The 19,681-nt window shown below is 38.6% G+C and overlaps 1 protein-coding gene across 12 annotated transcripts in view; it reads right to left on the bottom strand.

Moving 5' to 3' along the window:
• Positions 1-1,184: 1,184 nt before the first annotated feature.
• The window catches only part of Btrc (beta-transducin repeat containing E3 ubiquitin protein ligase), a 181,089-nt gene continuing 162,592 nt past the window's right edge, over positions 1,185-19,681 (bottom strand). For all 12 annotated transcript variants that reach the window (XM_047552922.1, XM_047552924.1, XM_047552925.1 and 9 more), the window contains 3 exons: positions 18,869-18,947; positions 7,447-7,639; positions 1,185-5,609 (listed from right to left, as the gene is read on the bottom strand). In XM_047552922.1, coding sequence (XP_047408878.1) covers positions 7,478-7,639; positions 18,869-18,947 — 241 coding nt within the window. In that variant the 3' untranslated portion in view covers positions 1,185-5,609; positions 7,447-7,477. The remainder of the gene's footprint in view (positions 5,610-7,446; positions 7,640-18,868; positions 18,948-19,681) is intronic.

Raw genomic sequence — 19,681 nt, 5'->3', positions numbered from 1 at the left:
CTCTCCTGCTGCTAACGAAGTGCCTTTAATTAGCAGCTTAATAAAATGCCCTTAATTGGCAAGAGCCAATCAGGAGGAAGAGAGGTCTCCTCCTCTCATTGCTGATGTCGGCACAGCTACAGGTTTAAAGGAAAGGGGGATCCTAGGCCCAACCCAGCTTTAGAAACAGTGGGCTACAGGACTGTCTTTCCAGGACAAGTCCTAGATCCTGATCCCTGGGGAGAGATGTCACACTCAGTTTGAAGGTGAGGTCCTGCTCAGTCCTGTGCTCAGGTGCCCAGCTGGCAAGGGTTGCAATCAGGTAGATGCTGGTGGCTGTGGTCTCTGCTGACTCCCCACTTCCTGCTGCTCTCTAGGGTGCTGCTTACTGTTAGGGACCAATGTCAGTGTGGTCTTTGGCAATGTGAGTCCCTTTCTTGCTGTTTTCTCACCTGCAAAATGCTGGGTGTACCTGGTGCTCTGCCAGTCTTCCTGCTCTAGGGGATTCTGTATGGGTCCCTGACACTGACCATGGCCTAAGTCTGCCTTAATGACCACAGTGGTGAGCTCAAATTAAGATAGGCAAAGAGGCCAAAGGTTCAAGGAGACAGAGCCTGGTCAAGTGGGGAGGATTATTAACCCTAAAAGCCTACAGGTCTAAAATACGTAAGAATCAATTTTGACAAGAGTCTTGCTTGTGACAGGGAGGAATGGAGAGCCCTTTTCTGCTTCAATCTTGTACCTATTCTCTAGGTTTGGTTTAAGGAGGGAAGAGGGGGTTCACTTGGGAGCAGCAATATCCCCACTCAGGAGTTCTTACAGCTTGCAGACTCTCTGGAGGTGTGCTCACTTGGATATAAGTGGATCAAATGGGGTGCAGGGGAAGTCAACCTTCTCACCTCCTGAGAGGCAGAGGAAAACTTAAATTCTGGGTTCAGGTTGGGTTGTGGCTGGCTATAATCACAAGTTTGCAAAGTAGGTATCATTTTGGCTTCAACTTGATCCAACATGGAATACAACTTACATGCCAGGGGCCCTGTACTTTTCCATGGCACCCAGCCCTGGCTTCTCTTGATCTTGCTCTCTCACATCAGATTATCTTAAGAGGTACTAAATCTATTGTGTACTCCTTGGATTTACCTTGAAATATTACTGTCCTTTTGATTTTGGGTAAAGAGACAAGACACTTAGAAAATTCACTTTAATCTTATATTTGGAATTTAAATTACTTTTTTCTGAACAGTTAAAAAAACCAAACACACTCTATTGCCATGAACCTAGGTTGTGAACATATTGATACATTGACTACACATCACCATAACATAATCACAGAAGTCAAAGCAGTCAGTACTTAAGAATCTAGAGAACAAAGAGCCGAATCAACCAAAGCTCTCAGGGAAGGTCACATTTGTTGCCAGGCCTGTCCCCATGGCTGGAGTCCACTGAATCTCCCTCAGACCGAGTCTGGTTGGACTTGAATGGTCAGTGATTTGGGAAGGTGTCGGACTCCTTGGTACCCAGAAGTCTAAACTCATAGTTGGTCTTTTCCTTCAGTGTCCCAGAAGGGGAAGGTTTGGGAGGGGAAAAAACACTTTAAAACACACATGCACAACCAATCAGGAGTTAGAGCCAGTTGGTTTGGTCGGGCAACAAATATTTCAGATGTTACCTTCTTCCAGAAAATTTTAGATCACGGATGCTCAAATTCCAACAGAAGGGGTTTCCAACTATCAATGCATAAAGTTCCACCTGAAATCAGGTAGCCATGATCATGATCTTTTGGTTTCTCTACTCAGGGATTTCTGATGTCATAAATGAATCATGGGTTAAAAATATCAAGAAGCAAAGTTTTATTCCCCTAAGAGAAGGCTGTCCTTCCAGCACTGATTGAGACTGTGGTTAGAATAAGGGGCTCTGGACTGTCAGTGATCAGCTGTGTGGACAAGACATGGGGAGATGAACCCAGCTGGTAGGTTTTGGGTGTACCTGGAAGTATGTTAACTTATCCAAGTTGGGGGGGGGATCAGCAATGTGGATTGAAGACATATGGTAAACCTGATTACCAAAGAGTGTGATGGTCTCAGGGGTAGGCATCCTATTTTCTAACTATAAGTACCCTGGATTACTCCAAAATCAAGCTTGCAGCTTAACCCTCAGGCCTGCTTCCACTTCTGGGCTATTACATCTAAGGCAAAAGGAAGATGCCAAGGTCAACAATACCAAGTTATCTAATCCAATTGTAGGAAAGAAAAAAATAGCCCTAATTATTTCTAATATGCTCCACCCCCATCCTCTACCCCAAGCCCTTTGTTTCCACACACAATCAAGAGCTAAACAAGGACCAGCCACAGTTGTTCAGATCAATGGTACTAGAAGATGGCATATTTTCTTCTCTGCAGCTTTAATTGTACCAAAACAAAACCCCCCAAATGGATAATGGGTGTTTCTTACAGAACAATTCAGGAGTGTCTGAGTATCTTTTCCAAAAACAAGTTATGCAGGCCAGACTTCATTACTTGTCAACAGAGTTTAAAAAACAAAAAACAAAAAAAAAAAAAAAAACCACCCCTGTCTCTGAAGTGAGGACACATCAGAAAGTATAAAAGGCCTCCTATCCATAATTCACACCCACTTTCAGATTGCACTTAAGGAAGAAAAGGGTATTCTTAGCAGTGAAACACACACACAAGCAGCAAGCCAGACTGGTCTTGCCGAAGCGGCCTCAGTGTGAACAGAGAGGCCACTGACACATGTTCACAATAGGTGCAGCTGAGTGCACCTGCTTTTGAAGGGTTTCAGCTTATCCTTTAGGAAAGGTTTCTTTCAGGCCCTTCATTGGAAAGTGAATTTTAGTTTAAAGACCTACAATGGGGATACTTCATTTCAGAGCCAAGGGACATCTTCGGCTCTTTTTCTACCATTCCTTTAAACGTGCTGAGACTTTCTTTGTTTCGCTTTCCTTTTTAAAAAGGTCAAACTCTACATTTATTCTAGCCCAGTTGGGGATTAGTGATAATCAATTCCCACTGAAATCATGCAGAGATAGTAAGTGGGGTTTACCTTCTCTGGAAATGAACTTCTACTTACCTGATTATTTCTTCTACAATGAACTGGTAAATGACCCCCAGAGCTGAGAAATGTGAACAATTCAAGTTTTTCAGACCACTTAACTCCATTCCCATTTCCATCAGCAGAGAGGACAACTTGCAGAATAACCTCAACTGAACTAATGGCTCTATATCTGCAGGGTCCAGCCCTGATCTCAGGTATGATGGACTGGAAGAGCTTCGAACTGTCTTAGGATCAGTACACCTTCACTGAACCTAGATTTCAGAACAAAATCCTTGACAGCAGTGAATGGTCAGCAGCTCCCACTCTTTAAAAATTTTGCAGTGCTGGAGATGGAACCCAGGGCCTGACACATGCTAGGCAAATGCTCTGCCACTGAACTATATCCCCTGCCTCGCTCTCACTTTGGAACAGCAGCATATAACAGAAGGGCTAGTAACGTTATGGCTATTGGACAGTATTTGAAATGCTTGAAACCCATGCCTCTTTCATGTCTGTTCTGTGTGTTTTTCAGGACTGACACTCCTCCATCTTCATGTGCAGCAAAATTCTTAACCAATCAAAAAAGCCATTAATAGTCAACACAATAGACAAGGAACCCTAATAGTGGCTAAGTAGAAAACAATAACATTTGGATAGCTGGGAAGGGAATTAGACTAAGAATATATTTCCCAGGTATTTTCTGAATATGATTTGCGATTAAAAGCTTTAAAAGTACTCATAAAGCAAGAAAGAAAAACTGCATTTGTATAACCTGCCTCTCTGTATGTAACAACAACATTCAGTCTGGGTACATTCTGGGAGGGGGACACCTTCTTGCAAATCAGGGGGAAGAATGAGGATGCTTCTCCTGCCCCACCCACCCCCTGCACTAAAGGTGGCCTGGCTGTAGGTCACTTCTAACAGGCTTCCATTCTATTTTTACAGCAGCTGGTTAAAAAGTGGCTCTCTTAAACTCAACTGGGTGAATTAGGATTAGAGACAAAGGGCCTGACTGCTCTTCTTCCAAGGGAAACAGGAGGCTGCCTGTGGCCTCAGGGCCTGAGGGTGTGCCCAGGCAACCCCTCAATAGGTTCACTCATGCCTGGGGAAACAAGCCGGATATGCAGCCCTGGTGCTCTCAGGATAGTGAGGCACATGTGCCTTTATAGAGGTCCATTTGTGTATGTTGTCCACCAAATGCCAGAGAAATTTTATTGACTGGGAAAGTAGAGAGCAAAATAAGGCCAAGAGGAGGAAGAAAAGAGAAGGCAGTTTCTGCCCATTAATAAACCCTGTGTGCCAAACTTCACCCTGATCCTCTCTCTGGCATCTTTGCCCTTTTGCAAATACTGGGTTTGGGAAAAGTAGAAAGAAGGTTCTCCGGTGCAAGGTTGAGAAGGTTAGATTGATTTCTGAGAGATGGTATTTACTGGCTTAAATGAAAACAAATCAGCTTTCACTCCCGACCATCTCTTAAGCTAGTCCGCCTATGGTCTTGGCAGTCACAAGGAATTCAAAGATGTGAACCATTTCGCAGAATGCACCAAGTGACTGGCTCTGGCCTTTTCAAACCTTTCTGTAGGCTGAGCCTTACCAGTGATTTAAGATGAAGTACAATGCTTTTTATTACACATCTAATTGTTAATGAGAGGAAATGCAATCAGCAACTCCTTTCCACACTCTACATGGAACCAAGGAGACTGCTGAGTCCAGAAAAGATGCAGCCATTGATGGAGCCCAGGAAATTTCTGTCCCCTCCCCCTCTTTGGGTGGGGAGAAGAAGAAAGAGAAGAGTTGTAAATATGATGAGAGCATCATGTTCGAGAATCCACTGCCTCCACACGGTCACTTGCAGTAAAAGCCTCGGCTTGAAGTTGTCACTGAACGCATTTAGCTCCAAGTGTTGCATTTTCTAGCAGATTCGCCTCATTTTAACTGAGGATATTCTCTTCACACACCTTCTTCTCAGGTTGAAGAGGGCTTGGTGGGGAGGGAAGAGGGACAGAAAGAGAAAGAAGATGGAGGCAGGAGGCCCAAGTCTTCCAGTGCATTCCCCAACCCCCCAAGGCTGTACAGGATGCTCTGTCTCTCCCACACATAGTGGGCTGGGCTTCTCTGGCAAGGTGTAGGACACTCCTGAAGTTAACAGGGGGACACAGAGCACTGTCTACCTGCATCCTCCTGTCTTCTAGATGTGGGCCACCTGGGGAAACTAGTTCTGCTTAATGGCAAAGCAAGAGAAATTATGGCAAAACACTAAATATATTTATAAGTCATCTTTGTCTGGAACCCAATGAGGGAGAAGCAGGTGCAGAGGGGAAGCGGGGAGGAAAGGGTTAGGGTAAGTTTAAAAGTTCCAATCATTCACACAAGATAGAAGACATCTTCTGATAGCAGCACTGAAGCAGTCGGCTGCACCGAGCAGACTGTCCTGGTCGGCTGTAGACCAACTATGTCCCAATAGGAGTCTCAAAGCCTTGCTCCTCACTGGTCTGGAGAATCCAGGTAGGAGTTTGATTGTTGCTGTTGTTGCTCATCTGGTCTTGGCAGATACTTAAATACTGCAACTTTAATGAGTCCTGTGTGAAAACAGAACAAATGGTCATTAGCCCCTTTCTTTGTATTTCTCACTTGCTCAAAAAGAAAAAAGAACTTTCACTTAGCTGTTAATTGGGATAGAGGCTTGGGGGCCCTTCCCTATGGCTGCTCCCTGCCCATGTAGTACAGGAGCCTCTGTCAGAGGCTCCTTGGCCTGCTTGGGGACTTAGGGTGGGGTTTGCTGACATGCTCAGGGCGCTAGTACTCAAGCAGTGACTCTGATGTCCTGAGGTTAAGAGTGACCAATAGTTGGGCATCAAGCTTTCACCTGCTCCCTGGAATGGCAGTGCAGGCACAAATGGCTCTGGAGTTCTGCTCGAGTAGTCAGGAACCCAGTGGTGGCACTGAGAAGTGGGGGAGTCAGGGGAAGCTGGCCTGTGTATGGCTGGAGGAACTGTGAATGTGAGCACTAGAAGTTCTCCTGGTTAACTTCAAGACAGATGTGTCGATGGTGGCTGGAAACGTGCCCTGGACTAGAGATAAAAACTTGACAGTCATTATAATGAGATGGGAACTAAAGCCTTGGGAAAAGAGAAGGCAGCTAAAGAAGTGAGTTTAGATACATCAGAAGGTCCAGGGATGTCTATGTTTTAGAGGTGAGAGGAGGAAGGAGACGTAAACAGAGTTAGGAAGAATAACAAAAATGGGGACTAGGATTTTAGCTTAGTGGTCAGGCACATCTAGCATGCCCTGGATTTAATACCCAGCCTCCCCTCCTTGAAATAAATAAATACATAAAAATGCAAAATAATGTAAGTCTAAGGAAGAGGAAATTTTGGCAAGAAGAGGGGATATGTACCTGGCAATTCCAATATTAAATAACAATGACCACTTTTCACTCAGGGTTTATTATGTGCTAGGCACCAAGAATTTTACAAATTCTCTGTGAGCTCTGAGGTAGAATCTGCATCCTCATTTCGCTCATTAGGAAACTGAAGTCTGGGAAGTCACTTGCCCAAGGGCACACAGCCTGTGTAACTTGGCTAAGGAGGCTGAGGGACGAGGAACTGTGTCCTCTGTGAGAGGGGCTGGCCACCCCCTCAGAAGAATACTAGAGAGACGTGCAGACATGTAGTGAATGTGTACCTCTGACAAAAAAGCCGCAACCAGTGTGGGAAACGAGAAATGACAAACACTCCCTAGTAGATGATGCCAAACTTCCCGAACTGTCAATAATCTAATGCATTTGTGAAGAGACCATGTATGATCTGAATATATTCTAATATAAAAACTTGGGTATTTTAGGATTTTTACCTTCCTCAGAGAGGGGCTGGACACCTAAGTGGGAAGATACGGAACTCTTGCTAACTTCAGAGTAGCTGCTCCTCTTTTATGGATGGGATAAGGATAAAAAAGCTACTGTTTATGATTAAACGACATCAACAAGGCAGAAGTGTGAGATATCAGTGGGAAACTGCACCAAGACATGTTTCCATTCATATGTTAGATGATCTGCTTGGCTTAAAGGGTTTTTTCTATTGCAGGCATTCAGTTGATTTGGGAACTAAAAAATTACAGGCTTTGGGTCATTACTTAAGTTTTCAAACTGATTTTTTTTTTTTTTTTTAAACAATCCTCTGGGGGCAGGAATGATTAGTTCTACTACACAGGGAGGATCCCAGATTCCTCTAGAAATGAGCATGGCTACTTTGGTAAAAGCAGTGCCCAGTGGGGCAACCCCTGCCCTGTCTTACACTGTCTGCTTCTCCTGCTTTATAGGGTTTGGTTGGACAAAGGAACTGAGAATGAGAAAGCTCCAAGAGTAGTAACACCTTGTAGCCAATATTCCATTTTCTATCTACAGTGCCATATGCATACCTGGGTAAGTATGAGGTCAGTATATGTTTATTTATCTGGAGATGTAGGTGTATGTTCGAGAAGGGGAGCGGGGGGGCTCAGCTTGGGTAGCTGGATCATTTAGGAAGTCCCAGATGAGGATTGTGTCATCATGTGAACTACTGACAATCTGGAATTCATCAAACTGGAGTCGGAAAACTCTTCCAGAATGCTCCTAAAGCAGAAACAAAAAGGGTAAAAATTTGAAGTACTCAAAACTAAAAGGGCACAAATTCAGCCTCATATCCAAAGAAGCCTATGGAAAGGCTCTTTACCATTTAGTTGTTTCAAAGACACTGAGGGAAAACTTAATTTGGCTAAAGGCAGAATGGAAAAGTCAAATACTGCACAGCTGATTTCACGAACAAAGTAATAATATTTAGGTAAGGCATAGTAAATAGGATTCTAGTTTCTCACTGCCAATTCTCTTTGGCTTGGCCTAGAAGAGAGCCCTCCTTGGTACTTCCCTGGCTTTATTCTTCCTGTGTCTCTAAATTCCTTCTACAGAGATTAAGGTGTGGTGAGCAATAATAAGTGGTGTGCTGGTAAATGCTTCCCAAACTTCCTCAATTTGTAAAGCCATTTATGGATTCTCAAGGTGTATCAACAAGCTTGCAAAATTCATGAAAATCAAACGGTTGACTCTTTAAGTGGATCTGAGCCTGGTCCAGTACATCACTGGTAGTAAACAACATACTAGAAAGTACTCTCATACTGTTTACTAGTCAATATTACTTCACTCTAAGCTATCACTATTGTTTTCCTTATTCTTGAATTTCACATAAATACACCCATCTAGTACATATTCTTGCGTGCCTGGTTTCTTTTACTCAACATTATATCTGTAAGATACATCTCTGCTGTTACATGCAAAACAGTAGTTTGTGGTTTGTTTATTTATTTATTTATGTTACTGGCTGATATTCCACTGTATGAACATCCTACATTTATCTTTTCTCTTGTTGGTGGACATATGGGCTGCTAATAACAGTTTTTGGCTACTGTAAATAAAGCTGCTGTGATTATGTCCACGCCTTTTGATGGACATATGCACTTACCACACCTAGGAACCGAACTTCTGGGCCATGGAGGACTTGTATGTTTACCTTTAGGGAATACTACAGAAGTGCTTTAAAATTTGTATCACTTAAGAGAGAAAAAAAAATTGTGTAACTTTATACTCCTACCAATAATGTATGAGTTCCAGATGTCCCACATTTGGACATACAGAACACTGCCACTCTTTTTTAGTTTAATTTTGGTAGGTTCGTAGTGGTATTTTATTATAGTTTTAATTAGTATTTTTCTTTATGAAGTTGGAAGTTCCTCTCTATTCCTGGTTTTCTCAGAATCTTATCATGAATGGGTGTTTGTCAAGTGCTTTTGCTGCATTTATTGATACCCATGTGACTTCTCTTGTTGTTGATGTGACAGAACACATTAAGTGATTTTTGAATCTGAATCAGCCTTGCATACTCTATTTTAAATAAATCTTACCTGGTCATGGCGTTACTATTTTCTTTATATATTGTTGGATTCAATTTGCTCATATTTTGTGAATTTTTTTTTAAATTTGAGAGTTACTACATTTTATTGACACATTACTACCATTTACACAATTTCAGAAACTGAAATAACTAAACACAAGGTAACAATATCATCCTTAAATATGAACAAAATATATTAACAAAAATCCTACTTAAAAATTCATATTTGAACTTATGAAAAATGTCCCATTGTTCCTAATACCATACTGTTGATGGACACCGTGGGTTGCTTCCATTTCTTGGGTATTTGTGAACAAGACTGCCACGAACGTGGGTGTGAAATCTCTTCAAAGTCCTGCCTTTAATTCTTTTAGATATATACTTGGATGTAGGACTGATGGACGGCAATCCTATCTTTAATTTTTTGAGGAATAGTCATACTATTTTTCATAATGACTGCATCATTTTGCATTATTCTCAAGATATAAACAAGCTCACACACTAGTGTCTGTGTTCATGAGAAATATTGGTCTGTAGTTTTCTTGTAATGTTTTTGTCTGGTTTTGGTATTAGGTTAATGTTGGCTCCATAGCAATGTGTTTTTATTCACTGTGCTTTTATCTTGTAGAAGAGATTGCAGAGAATTGGAATAATTTCTTCCTTAAATGTTTGGTAGAATTCACCAGTGAACCCTATCATATGAGGCTGGTGTTCTCTGTTTTGAAAGGTTTTTAATTATTAATTCAACCATGACAGATAAAGGCCTATTCAGATTGTCTACTTTTTGTGAATTGTGGCAGATGATATCTTTCAAGAACTGGTCCTATTCATCTAGATGACCAAATCTGTGGACATGAGTGAGCAGTTCATCATACTCTACAATCCTTTCAGTATTCATGGAATCTGTGGTGATGCCATTCTTTCATTGCTGAAATTAGAAACATGTCTTTTTCCTCAGTTTGTCTGGCTCATTTATTTTACTGGTGCTTCCAAAGAACCAGTTTTTGGTGTTCCTGATTTTCTCTATTGATCTCCTGTTTTCAATTCTGAGTGTTTCTGTCTCCCTCCCTCCCTCCCTCCCTCTCTCCCTCTCTCTCTCTCCCTCTCTCTCTCGTATGGCACTACTAGGATAGAACCCAACAACACTGGTGTACCACTGAACTTCATCCATAATCCTTTAAAAATTTTATTTAGAGATGTTGTCTTGCTAAGTTGCCTAGGCTGGCCTTACCCTTCTGATCCTTCTGCTTCAGTCTCCCAAGCCGCTGGAATTACAGACTTGTGCCATCCACCACACTTGGTTTTCCTTTTTTTTTTTTTTTTTTTGGTACCAGGGATTGAACTCAGGAACACTTGGCCACTGAGTTACATCCCCAGTCCTACTTTGTATTTTATTTAGAGACAGGGTCTCATCTGAGTTGCTTAAAGTCTCACTTTTGCTGAGGCTGTTTTTGAACTTGTAGTCCTCCTGCCTCAACCCCATGAGATGCTGGGATTACAGACCATGCCCAGCATACCTGGCTTCTTTTCTTCTTTTTTTGGACTTAACTTGCTCTTCTTTGAGATCCCTCAAATAGAAGAGTATTCATTTTACATCTTTCTTCTTTCCTATTTTATGCTATAAATTTTCCTCTAAGCAGTGCTTTCACTGTATTCCACCAATTTTAGTAAGTTGTATTTTCATTTAATTTAAAAAAAATTCAAATTCTCTTGAGATTTTTCCTACCTATGCATTATTTAAAAGGGAGCTGTTTAATCTCCACATTTTAAAAGAAATTCTAGCTACTTTTCTCTTATTGATTTCTACTTTAATTCCACTATGGTCTGAGAGGATGCATCCTATGATTTCTATTCTTTTAAATTTGTTAAAGTATGTTTACGGCCCAGACTGTGGACTATCTTGGTGAATGTTCCATGGGAGCTTGAGAAGAATGTGTTGTTGTTGTTGGATGAAGCTTTCCACAAACTTCAGTTATATGCAACTTAATAATGATGCTGTTGAGTTCAACTATGTTCTTACTGAATTTACTGTCTGCCAGATTTGCCAATCATGAGTAGGGTTGATGAAGTCTCAGCTATAATAATGGATTCATCTATTGTTCTTTGCAGATCAGGTTTTTTTTTTTTTGGGGGGGAGCCTCATATATTTTGATGCTTTGTTGTTAGGTGCACATATATTAAGGACTACTGTGTCTTTTTGGTGACCTGGCTAACATTCCTTGCTCTGAAGTATGAAAACAAACAAATAAACCAAAGCAACAACAACAACAACAACAACAACCAAAAGAAAAAAAAAAACAGAATGCCAACACCCTGCCCCCCCCCCAAAAAAAAAAACAGCCATGGGGGAAAATATATTGCATACAGAGGAATGAAGATAAATAACTTCTCATCAAGCCAGAAGAAAATGAAATGACAACACTGAAAAGCTGAAAGATGTTGTCAACCTAAAATTCTTTAGCCAGCAAAAGTACCTTTCAAATATGAAGGCAAAATAAAGACATTTTCAGGCAAACAACAGTTGAGGGTTTGCTACTAGCATATCTGAATATGAACTGTTAAAGGAAGTTCTTTAAGCAGAAGGAAAGAAATATCAGATGGAAACTTGGATTTATACAAAGGAATGGAGGGCAACAGAAAGGCAAATGCCTGAGTAAAAAAATAAACTACTCTTCATTTTTTTCCATTTAAAAATTTCCTTAAGGGCTGGAATGTAGCTTAGTTCTAAGAGCTCTCACCTAGCCCTGGGTTTGAGTAGTCCCCAGCACTGGAAAAAAATTTTTTTCAAATCTATTGTGGGGATTATAACATACTAGAAATAAAAACTATGCCAATAATAGCACAAAGGACCAGAGGGAAGGAACTGAAGTATGGTGTTGTAAGTTTCTTAGCTTATACATGAAGTGCTGTAGTATCATTTGACAGTGAATGGTAATAAATGAAATATACATATACTACTCACCCTCCTAAAATTAGAAATATATAACTAATAACTTAAAATTATAGATCAAACAAAATCCTAAAAAATATCCCCTGCCCAAAGGATAGGGAAACAGGGAAAACAAAGAATGAAAAGGAAAAACAGCTGGAATCCTGGCAACTTGGGAGGTAGGAAGAACACAAGTTCAAAGCCAGCCTCACCAACTTAGCAAGACCCTATCTCGAAATAAAAAATGAAAAGGGCTGAGGATGTAGCTCAATGGTTTAGCATTCCTGAGTTCATTCCTCAGCACACTTCTCCCGAGGCCCCCCAAAAAGGAAAACAGACAATAGCAACATGATTCATTAAAACCCCATCATGGGCTGGGTAGAGTGCTTGTCTCACATGCACAAGACCCTGGGTTCAATCCCTAGCACCACAACCAAAACAAAACAAAACAACAACAACAAAAAAGCAAGTATATCAAAATTACATTAAATGTAAATATTCTACACATGTCCACTAAAGGCAGGAATGGTCAGAATGACTAAAAAACAAGACATAATTATATGCTGAATCATGAAAAATTCATTTTAAATATAAAGACAGTTATGTTAAAAGGATATAATAGGACATATTATACAAACAATAATCATAAAAAAGCACAATTCCTCAAAACAAAGATTATAAACATTTCATAATGTTAAAAGATCATCATTAAGACATAATAAGTGTGCATGTATCCAATAACAAAGGTTAAAAAAACACAGGAAGCAAAAGCTGTCAAAACTAAAAGGAGAAATAGACAAATCAAGAATTACAGTAAAGATAACCTAGTGGCACTGTATCACTGAACTACATCCCCAACCTTTTTTTGAAAATTTTTTTATATTTTATTTTGAGATAGGGTCTTGTTTTGCTGAGGGTCTTGCAAAATTTCTGGGACTGGCCTCAAACTTGACATCCTCTTGCCTCAGTCTCCAAGTTGCTGGGATTACAAGCATATGTCACCACTCCTGTCCCTAATTCTGTATTTTAATTTAAAAACAAACTCCAAGAATCTGTGTTGCTTTAAATAGAAATATAAATAATTAGTAATCTCATGTTCTCTCAGATTTGTAAAATAATTCATAAGCATGACTTGTAGATTTTTATATTTGGAATTAGTCTAGTGCTGATTTTAAAAGTTAGTAACACTTTATAATCAGTATAAGCAGAAAATAAAATCAATATAGCTCATAAAAAAAAGAATTACAGTGAAGATGAAAATTTCCTTTCTCAATAATTGGTAAGACAATATGGCATAATGAATCCCACTATTATGTATAATTGTAATTTAACAATAAAAAATTGATAGACAAAGAGAAAATCACTAAATATTCATAAGACTTAAATAACATTATAAACCAACTTGACTTACTTGACATTTTCTGGGATGCAATCAAAGCAGTGGTTAAGAGTTACAGACACATTTATAGTTTTAAATGTTTATATTAAAAAGAAAGTCCCAGATTCAGTGACCTAAGTTTCTACCTTAAGAAGGCAGAAAATGAAAGATCAGTGAAAGAGAAAAAGCAGACATAACTATGATCCTACAGACATTAAAAGGATAGCAAAAGAGTACGATGAATATCTTTATTTCAATAAACTGGATAAAGTACATGAAATGACTAATTGTTTGAAAGACAAAGTCTTAAAACTGATTCCAGAAGGAACATTAAATCTGAACAGTACCATATCTATTAAATTAGTATAATTTGTAATTAAAACTTTTCACAAAGAAAACTCCAGGTCCAGATGTTTCACTGGTAAATTCTATCAAACATTTAAAGAAGAGTAATATCACTTCTATGTAAACTCTTTCGGAAAATAAAGGAGATACTTCCAAAGTAATTTTGTAAAACCAGGACCATGAAAGCCAACCAGGGACACAAGAAAATAAAGCAACAAAACCAATGCCCCTTATGAACACCAATACAAATAAATTCTCAAAAAGATCAGCAAAGTGAATCCAACAACATAAAAATCAATGTACTATACCAATTAAAAGAATTAAAGTGAAAACCACACTGTTATATCAATGAACACATATAAAGCATTTAAAAACCCAACATTCATTCCTAATAAAAATTCTCAGCAATCTAGAAACAGAAAATAATTTCTTAATTCTCTGATAATGAGTGTCTATGAAGAACCCACAGGTGACATCTCTCATCCCTATCCCCTCAACACCTCTACCCCTAATCCCCGCACACATGTATATAGTGCAAGACAATGCTTTTTGCCTAAGATCATGAATAAGGAGGACATTTACCAATTCTTTTAACATTGTTCTGGGGACGCTACTCAGTGTAATAAAACAAGAAAGTAAAATAAAAGGTATATTTAGAAATAAGGTAGATTAGAAAAGAAGTAAAAGTTTATTTCTATATATTTGCAGTGAGTAGCACTCACCTCTGCTTTTTTTTTCTTTTCTTTTTTTCCTCATTGTTGGGGATGGAACCCAGGGCCTTACACATACTAGAAAACTAGGCAAGCACTCTCCTGCTATATATTCCCAACTCTACTTGCAGTGACTTATCAGAAATTCAAGTTTAAAAATACTATATCCAATAGCATTAAAAATATAAAATTCTTAGGGACAAATGTAACAAAAGACATGTAAGACATTTACAATGAGAGATATAAAAATCTGCTAACCAATTTAAAGAGACCTAAACAAATGGAAAAATTCTGTTCACGAATCAAAAAAGGCCCTATATTGTTGAGAAATCAATTCTCTCCAAATCAATCTAGATTCAACATAATTCCAATAAAAATTCTAGGAGAATTTTTTTTTTTTTTTTTTCTTTTGGTGCTGGGGATCAAACCCAGGGCCTTGTGCTTACAAGGCAAGCACTCTACCGAATGAGCTATCTCCCCAGCCCGAGAATTTCTTTTGTTCAAATTGCCAAACTAATTCTAAAATTTACATGAAAAATTCAAAGAATCCACAATAACTCTGAAGAAGAAGACAAAGTTGCAGGACTGTACTACTTTACTTCAAGAGTTACTAAAAAGCACAGCTAACAAGAAAGCATGATAGTAGATCAAGACAGACAATGGAACAGAAGAGAATGCAGAAGTAGACCCTATATTGATATGCAGTCAATCCATTTCTCACAAGGATGCAAAGACTATTTAAATAGAGAGCAGATGGCCTTTTGAATAAATGATGTTAGAACAACTGGATATAAAAAGAGCACTTCACCCCCCCCCCCCAAACTCTTTGATCTATACCTTGTACTATATTAAAAAAATTAACTCGCCAGGCACAGTGGCGCACGCCCGTAATCCCAGCAACTCGGGAGGCTCAGGCAGAAGGATTGCGAATTTGAAACTAGCCCCAGCAACTCGGTGAGGCCCTAAGTAACTCGGTGAGACCCTGTCTCTAAATAAATTACAAAAAAGGGCTGGGAATGTGGCTCAGTGGTTAACTGCCCCTGGGTTCAATCCCTGGTACCAAAAAATAAAAAATAAACTCAACGAAAACTCAAAATGGACCACAAACCAAACGTAAACCATCCAACTATAGAGATTCCAGAGAAAACAGAGAGAAAAATTTTGTGACTTTGGATTAGGTAAAGATTTTTTAAAGATATAATAGCAAATAACAGAAGTCCTAATAGAAAAAAATTGATACAACTAGACTTAAAATTACTATTTTGTTTTACTTTTTTGAGGTGAGGTCTTTCTATGTTGCCCAGGCTAGTCTTAAACTCACGGACTTAGGGGGTCCTCCACCTCAGTTTCCTGGGTAGCTGGGACTACTGGTGAATACTACCATGCCTTTTCTTTTATCCTCTTATCTCAGGGTCCAGAGTAGCTGGGATCACAAGCATGTGCCATTGTGCCAGCAAGAACTGCTTTTAGGGCTGGGGAGATAGCTCAGTTGGTAGAGTGCTTATCTTGCAAGCACAAGGCCCTGGCTTTAATCCCTAGTATGAAGAAAGAAAGAAAAAAAAAAAAAAAAAAAAAAAAAAAAACTGCTTTTAGAAAGACTTTAATAAGCCATGGACTGGGAGAAAAATATTTGCAGCAGATCACATACCTGAGAAGGGATTTTTAATCCATAATATATAAAAGAATCTCAAAACAATAAGAAAACTACTAAATTAAAATATGGGTAAAAGATTTGAATAGAAACTTCACTAAAGAAGATATATCGATGACAAATAAAAACTATGAATAGAAGTGGGGTATAGTGGGGCATGCCTATAACCCCAGTCACTGGGAAGGCTGAGGCAGGAGGATCACAAGTTCAAAGCCAGTCTCGGTAACTTAGTAAGGCCCTAAGCAACTTGGCAGGAACCTGTCTCAAAAAAAAAAAAAAAAAAAAAAAAAAAAAAAAAAAAAAAAAAGGCCTGGAGATATAGCTCAGCAGCAGTAAGTCACCCCTGGATTCAATTCCCAGTAAACTCCCCTGCAAAAAAACCCCAATTTAAAAAAACATGAAAAGATACTCAAATTATTAATCAATAGGGCTATACAAATTAAAACCATAATGAGGTATTAATATTGGTACCAAGCTTATTAGAATGACAAAAATTAAAAATACAGTGATACATATTGGTTAAGTACCCAAGACTTGTACATAAATGTCTTTAGAAACTTTATTTCTAATAGCTTAAAAAAGAAAAAAGAGAACAACTCAAATGTCCATCAATTGGTGAATGAATAAATTGTGGTATAACCATACAGTGGAATACTACAACAATTTCTTAAAAAGAATGAGTTATTGATACACATCAATAACATGGGTGATCTCAAAGTAATTTATGCTTAGTAAAAAGAGGCAAAACAAGAACATAACTGGTACTGATTCATTTTTATAAAATCCTAGAAAATGCAAACTAATCAATGTTGAGAGATTGCAGATTAGGAGCTACCTGATTAAGGCACAATGAGGTAGGATGGGATGGAATAAGAAGCACACACGATACCTATGGTTTTACTGGTACACACGTCAAAATTTATTAAATTATATATGTTCGGTATGTCCACTTTACTAGATGCTAATTTTACCTTAATAAATCTGTTTTTAAAAAACTCAATAAATAACATGGTCACAAGATCTGAACAGACACTTCACAAAAAGAGGTAAGTGTGTGAAAAGATGGTGAACATCATCAGTTATCACAGAAATGCAAATTAAAACTACAATGAGTGGGGCTGGGGAGATAGCTCAGTTGGTAGAGTGCTTGCCTTGTAAGCACAAGGCCCTGAGTTCGATCCCCAGCACCCCAAAAAAAAAAAAAAAAAAAAAAACTACAATGAGATACCACTACACACTCACTCAAATGGCTATAATTTTTAAATAATACTGATAATACTAAATGCTAGCAAGGATGTGGAAAAATGGAACTCCCACATATTGTTAGGGAAAAAATGCTGAACATTTTGCCTTTGCAAAATCCAAAATGCCACTTTGGGAGGTGGCTTGGTGGTTTCTTTCTTTTAATATATACTTATACCATAGGATTCAGAAATTGTACTCCTAGATGTTTACCCAAGAGAAATGAAAACAGTATGGACATAAAAAGCTTAGAAAAATGTTTTTAGTGGTTTTACTCAAAATCAACAAAAACTGGAAACACTCCAAATGTTCTTTAACTAGTGAAGAAATAAACAAACTGGTTCCATCCACACAATGGAATACTACTCAGCAATAAGAAGGAACAAAGTACTGACACATGCAAAAACATGATTAGTTTCAGATTAAGTGAAAAAAGCCAAACTCAAAAGGCTACATGCTATGATTTATATGACATCTGTAAGAAAGCAAAACTAGGGATAGAAATCAGATGAATGGTTACTAATAGTTGCTAGGGGTTGGGAGAATATACCGATATGAAGAAGCATAACAGAACTTCTGGGGATTAAGGGGATGCTCTCTATCTTAACTGCATTTTACAACAGAAAATTTCATGGAAGTACACTAAGAAAAAGGATAATTTTGCTGCATGATTATATCTTAAAAGTCAGACTTTTCAGGTTAATTCAAAATGAAAGAAGGTACATATTTTAAAAGACATGTGTGAAACATGGTAAAGCATGTCAGTTGCTGAAAGAATGTGCTTTAAACCCAACAAGGAAAACAAAGAAACACATCTCCCTTTCTTTTCCAGAGTCAAGACCACTATATGTTGAGAGTCAAGATTTAGTACATCAGGCTTTGAATGTTTGCTCTTGACTTTTTCCTGAGTTATGTAAAAGATTCTGCCCATCCTGGTACCCCACCTAATCTTCTATTCTCAGCATTTGCCAATCTGAGTAAATAATATAGTGCTTTTTTTTTTTTTTTTTTTTTTTTTTGTGGTGCTGGGGATTGAACCCAGGGCCTTGTGCTTGTAAGGCAAGTACTCTACCAACTGAGCTATCTCCCCAGCCCAATACAGTGCTTTTAAAGATGACATTCCTCTTTTTGATTCCCTTCTTTCCCCATGTGTCAAGTATTCGGACAGAAGCATAAAGGGAATAACAAGGATGGGATTTAAGTTGCTGGAGGCACTATCCCATGAATGGGATGAAAAACTAAGGGGCTGACTCAGAGGGTTCTCAGATTCTCAAGGTACTTTTTGCAGGCACAGGTGTGCAGGTCCTCAGATTCTGGACAGGTTCCAATTTGAGTAATTATATTCTCTCTCCCTTAGTATCCCCTGCTGTTTCTGGTGGATACAGAATTCTTATTCACTTCCTGCACTACACTGTTGAAGAGTTGCTGTGCAGCTGTTAAACAGCTGCCACATTCCTCTCCATATATAGTCTCTAAAGCACTTTTGGATGAAAGGCACTATATAAACATATTTTATTGTCATGTATTAGAGGACTTTATGCTTAGTAGTATATTTTGTGAGATTCTAACTCTCAAATCCCAGTCTATATTCCACAGCATATCAACACTGAATTTCTTTTCATACCTGCTCTTCAAAACCCTTCTGGGCAACAAGGCTCTTACCACAAGGGTCCGTAGACAGAGAGTCCCTGCAGGAGCACGAGGGTCCAAAGCAGCCACAAGATCCCACACTTTAATTTTTCTAAAGATCAAAAAGGAGACAAAAACTCAGTTAAAAGAAAAATTAAGAGAATGCAAAAAATGACAGCATGAGGTCATGGAACTCAACATGGATGGTGAATACAGTTTATATATTAAAAATCCAGTTCACAGGAATACATTTTTTTTTTTTTTTTTGAAACTTGATTTTTGCTTTCATTCTTGGGTAAAGGTTATTGGTCTTAACAGGAGAAACTGTAAATGATTAACCTAAAAATGAGAAATAGGTTAGCTTTAACCAAACTGAAGATAATTAATGATAAAGTTATACCTATACTTTGGGGTCAAGAGATCTCATGTATTAGATATCCTAATGGTAAGAGATTACTCAGACCTAGAAATCTACAACTCTGAGGTATCTTCTTTCTGGTCTAAGAATGTTCACATGGGGCTGGGGAGATAGCTCAGTTGGTAGAGTGCTTGCCTTGCAAGCACAAGGCCCTGAGTTCGATCCCCAGTACCACAAAAAAAAAAAAAAAAAGAATGTTCACATGTATTGGTGAACTGAAATCCATTTAAGAGTTCTGGACTTTATATAAGCAAAACCTTATTTTTCCACTTAAGTAGGAAAAGTTTAGCCCTTCCAAAAATTAATTAAAGGTCCTCCTCAAGGTATATAAAAGAAAAACTCAAAAGAGGTTGGTACAGACCAAAGCCTAAAAATATAACCTTGAACACATCATTACAGCCTGAATAGGGTTATGACAGTAATGGCTA

Source organism: Sciurus carolinensis, chromosome 5, assembly GCF_902686445.1.
Source record: "Sciurus carolinensis chromosome 5, mSciCar1.2, whole genome shotgun sequence".
NCBI lineage: Eukaryota > Metazoa > Chordata > Mammalia > Rodentia > Sciuridae > Sciurus > Sciurus carolinensis.
Note: the sequence above shows the minus strand (reverse complement) of the source record. Positions and strands in the feature narration are given on the sequence as shown.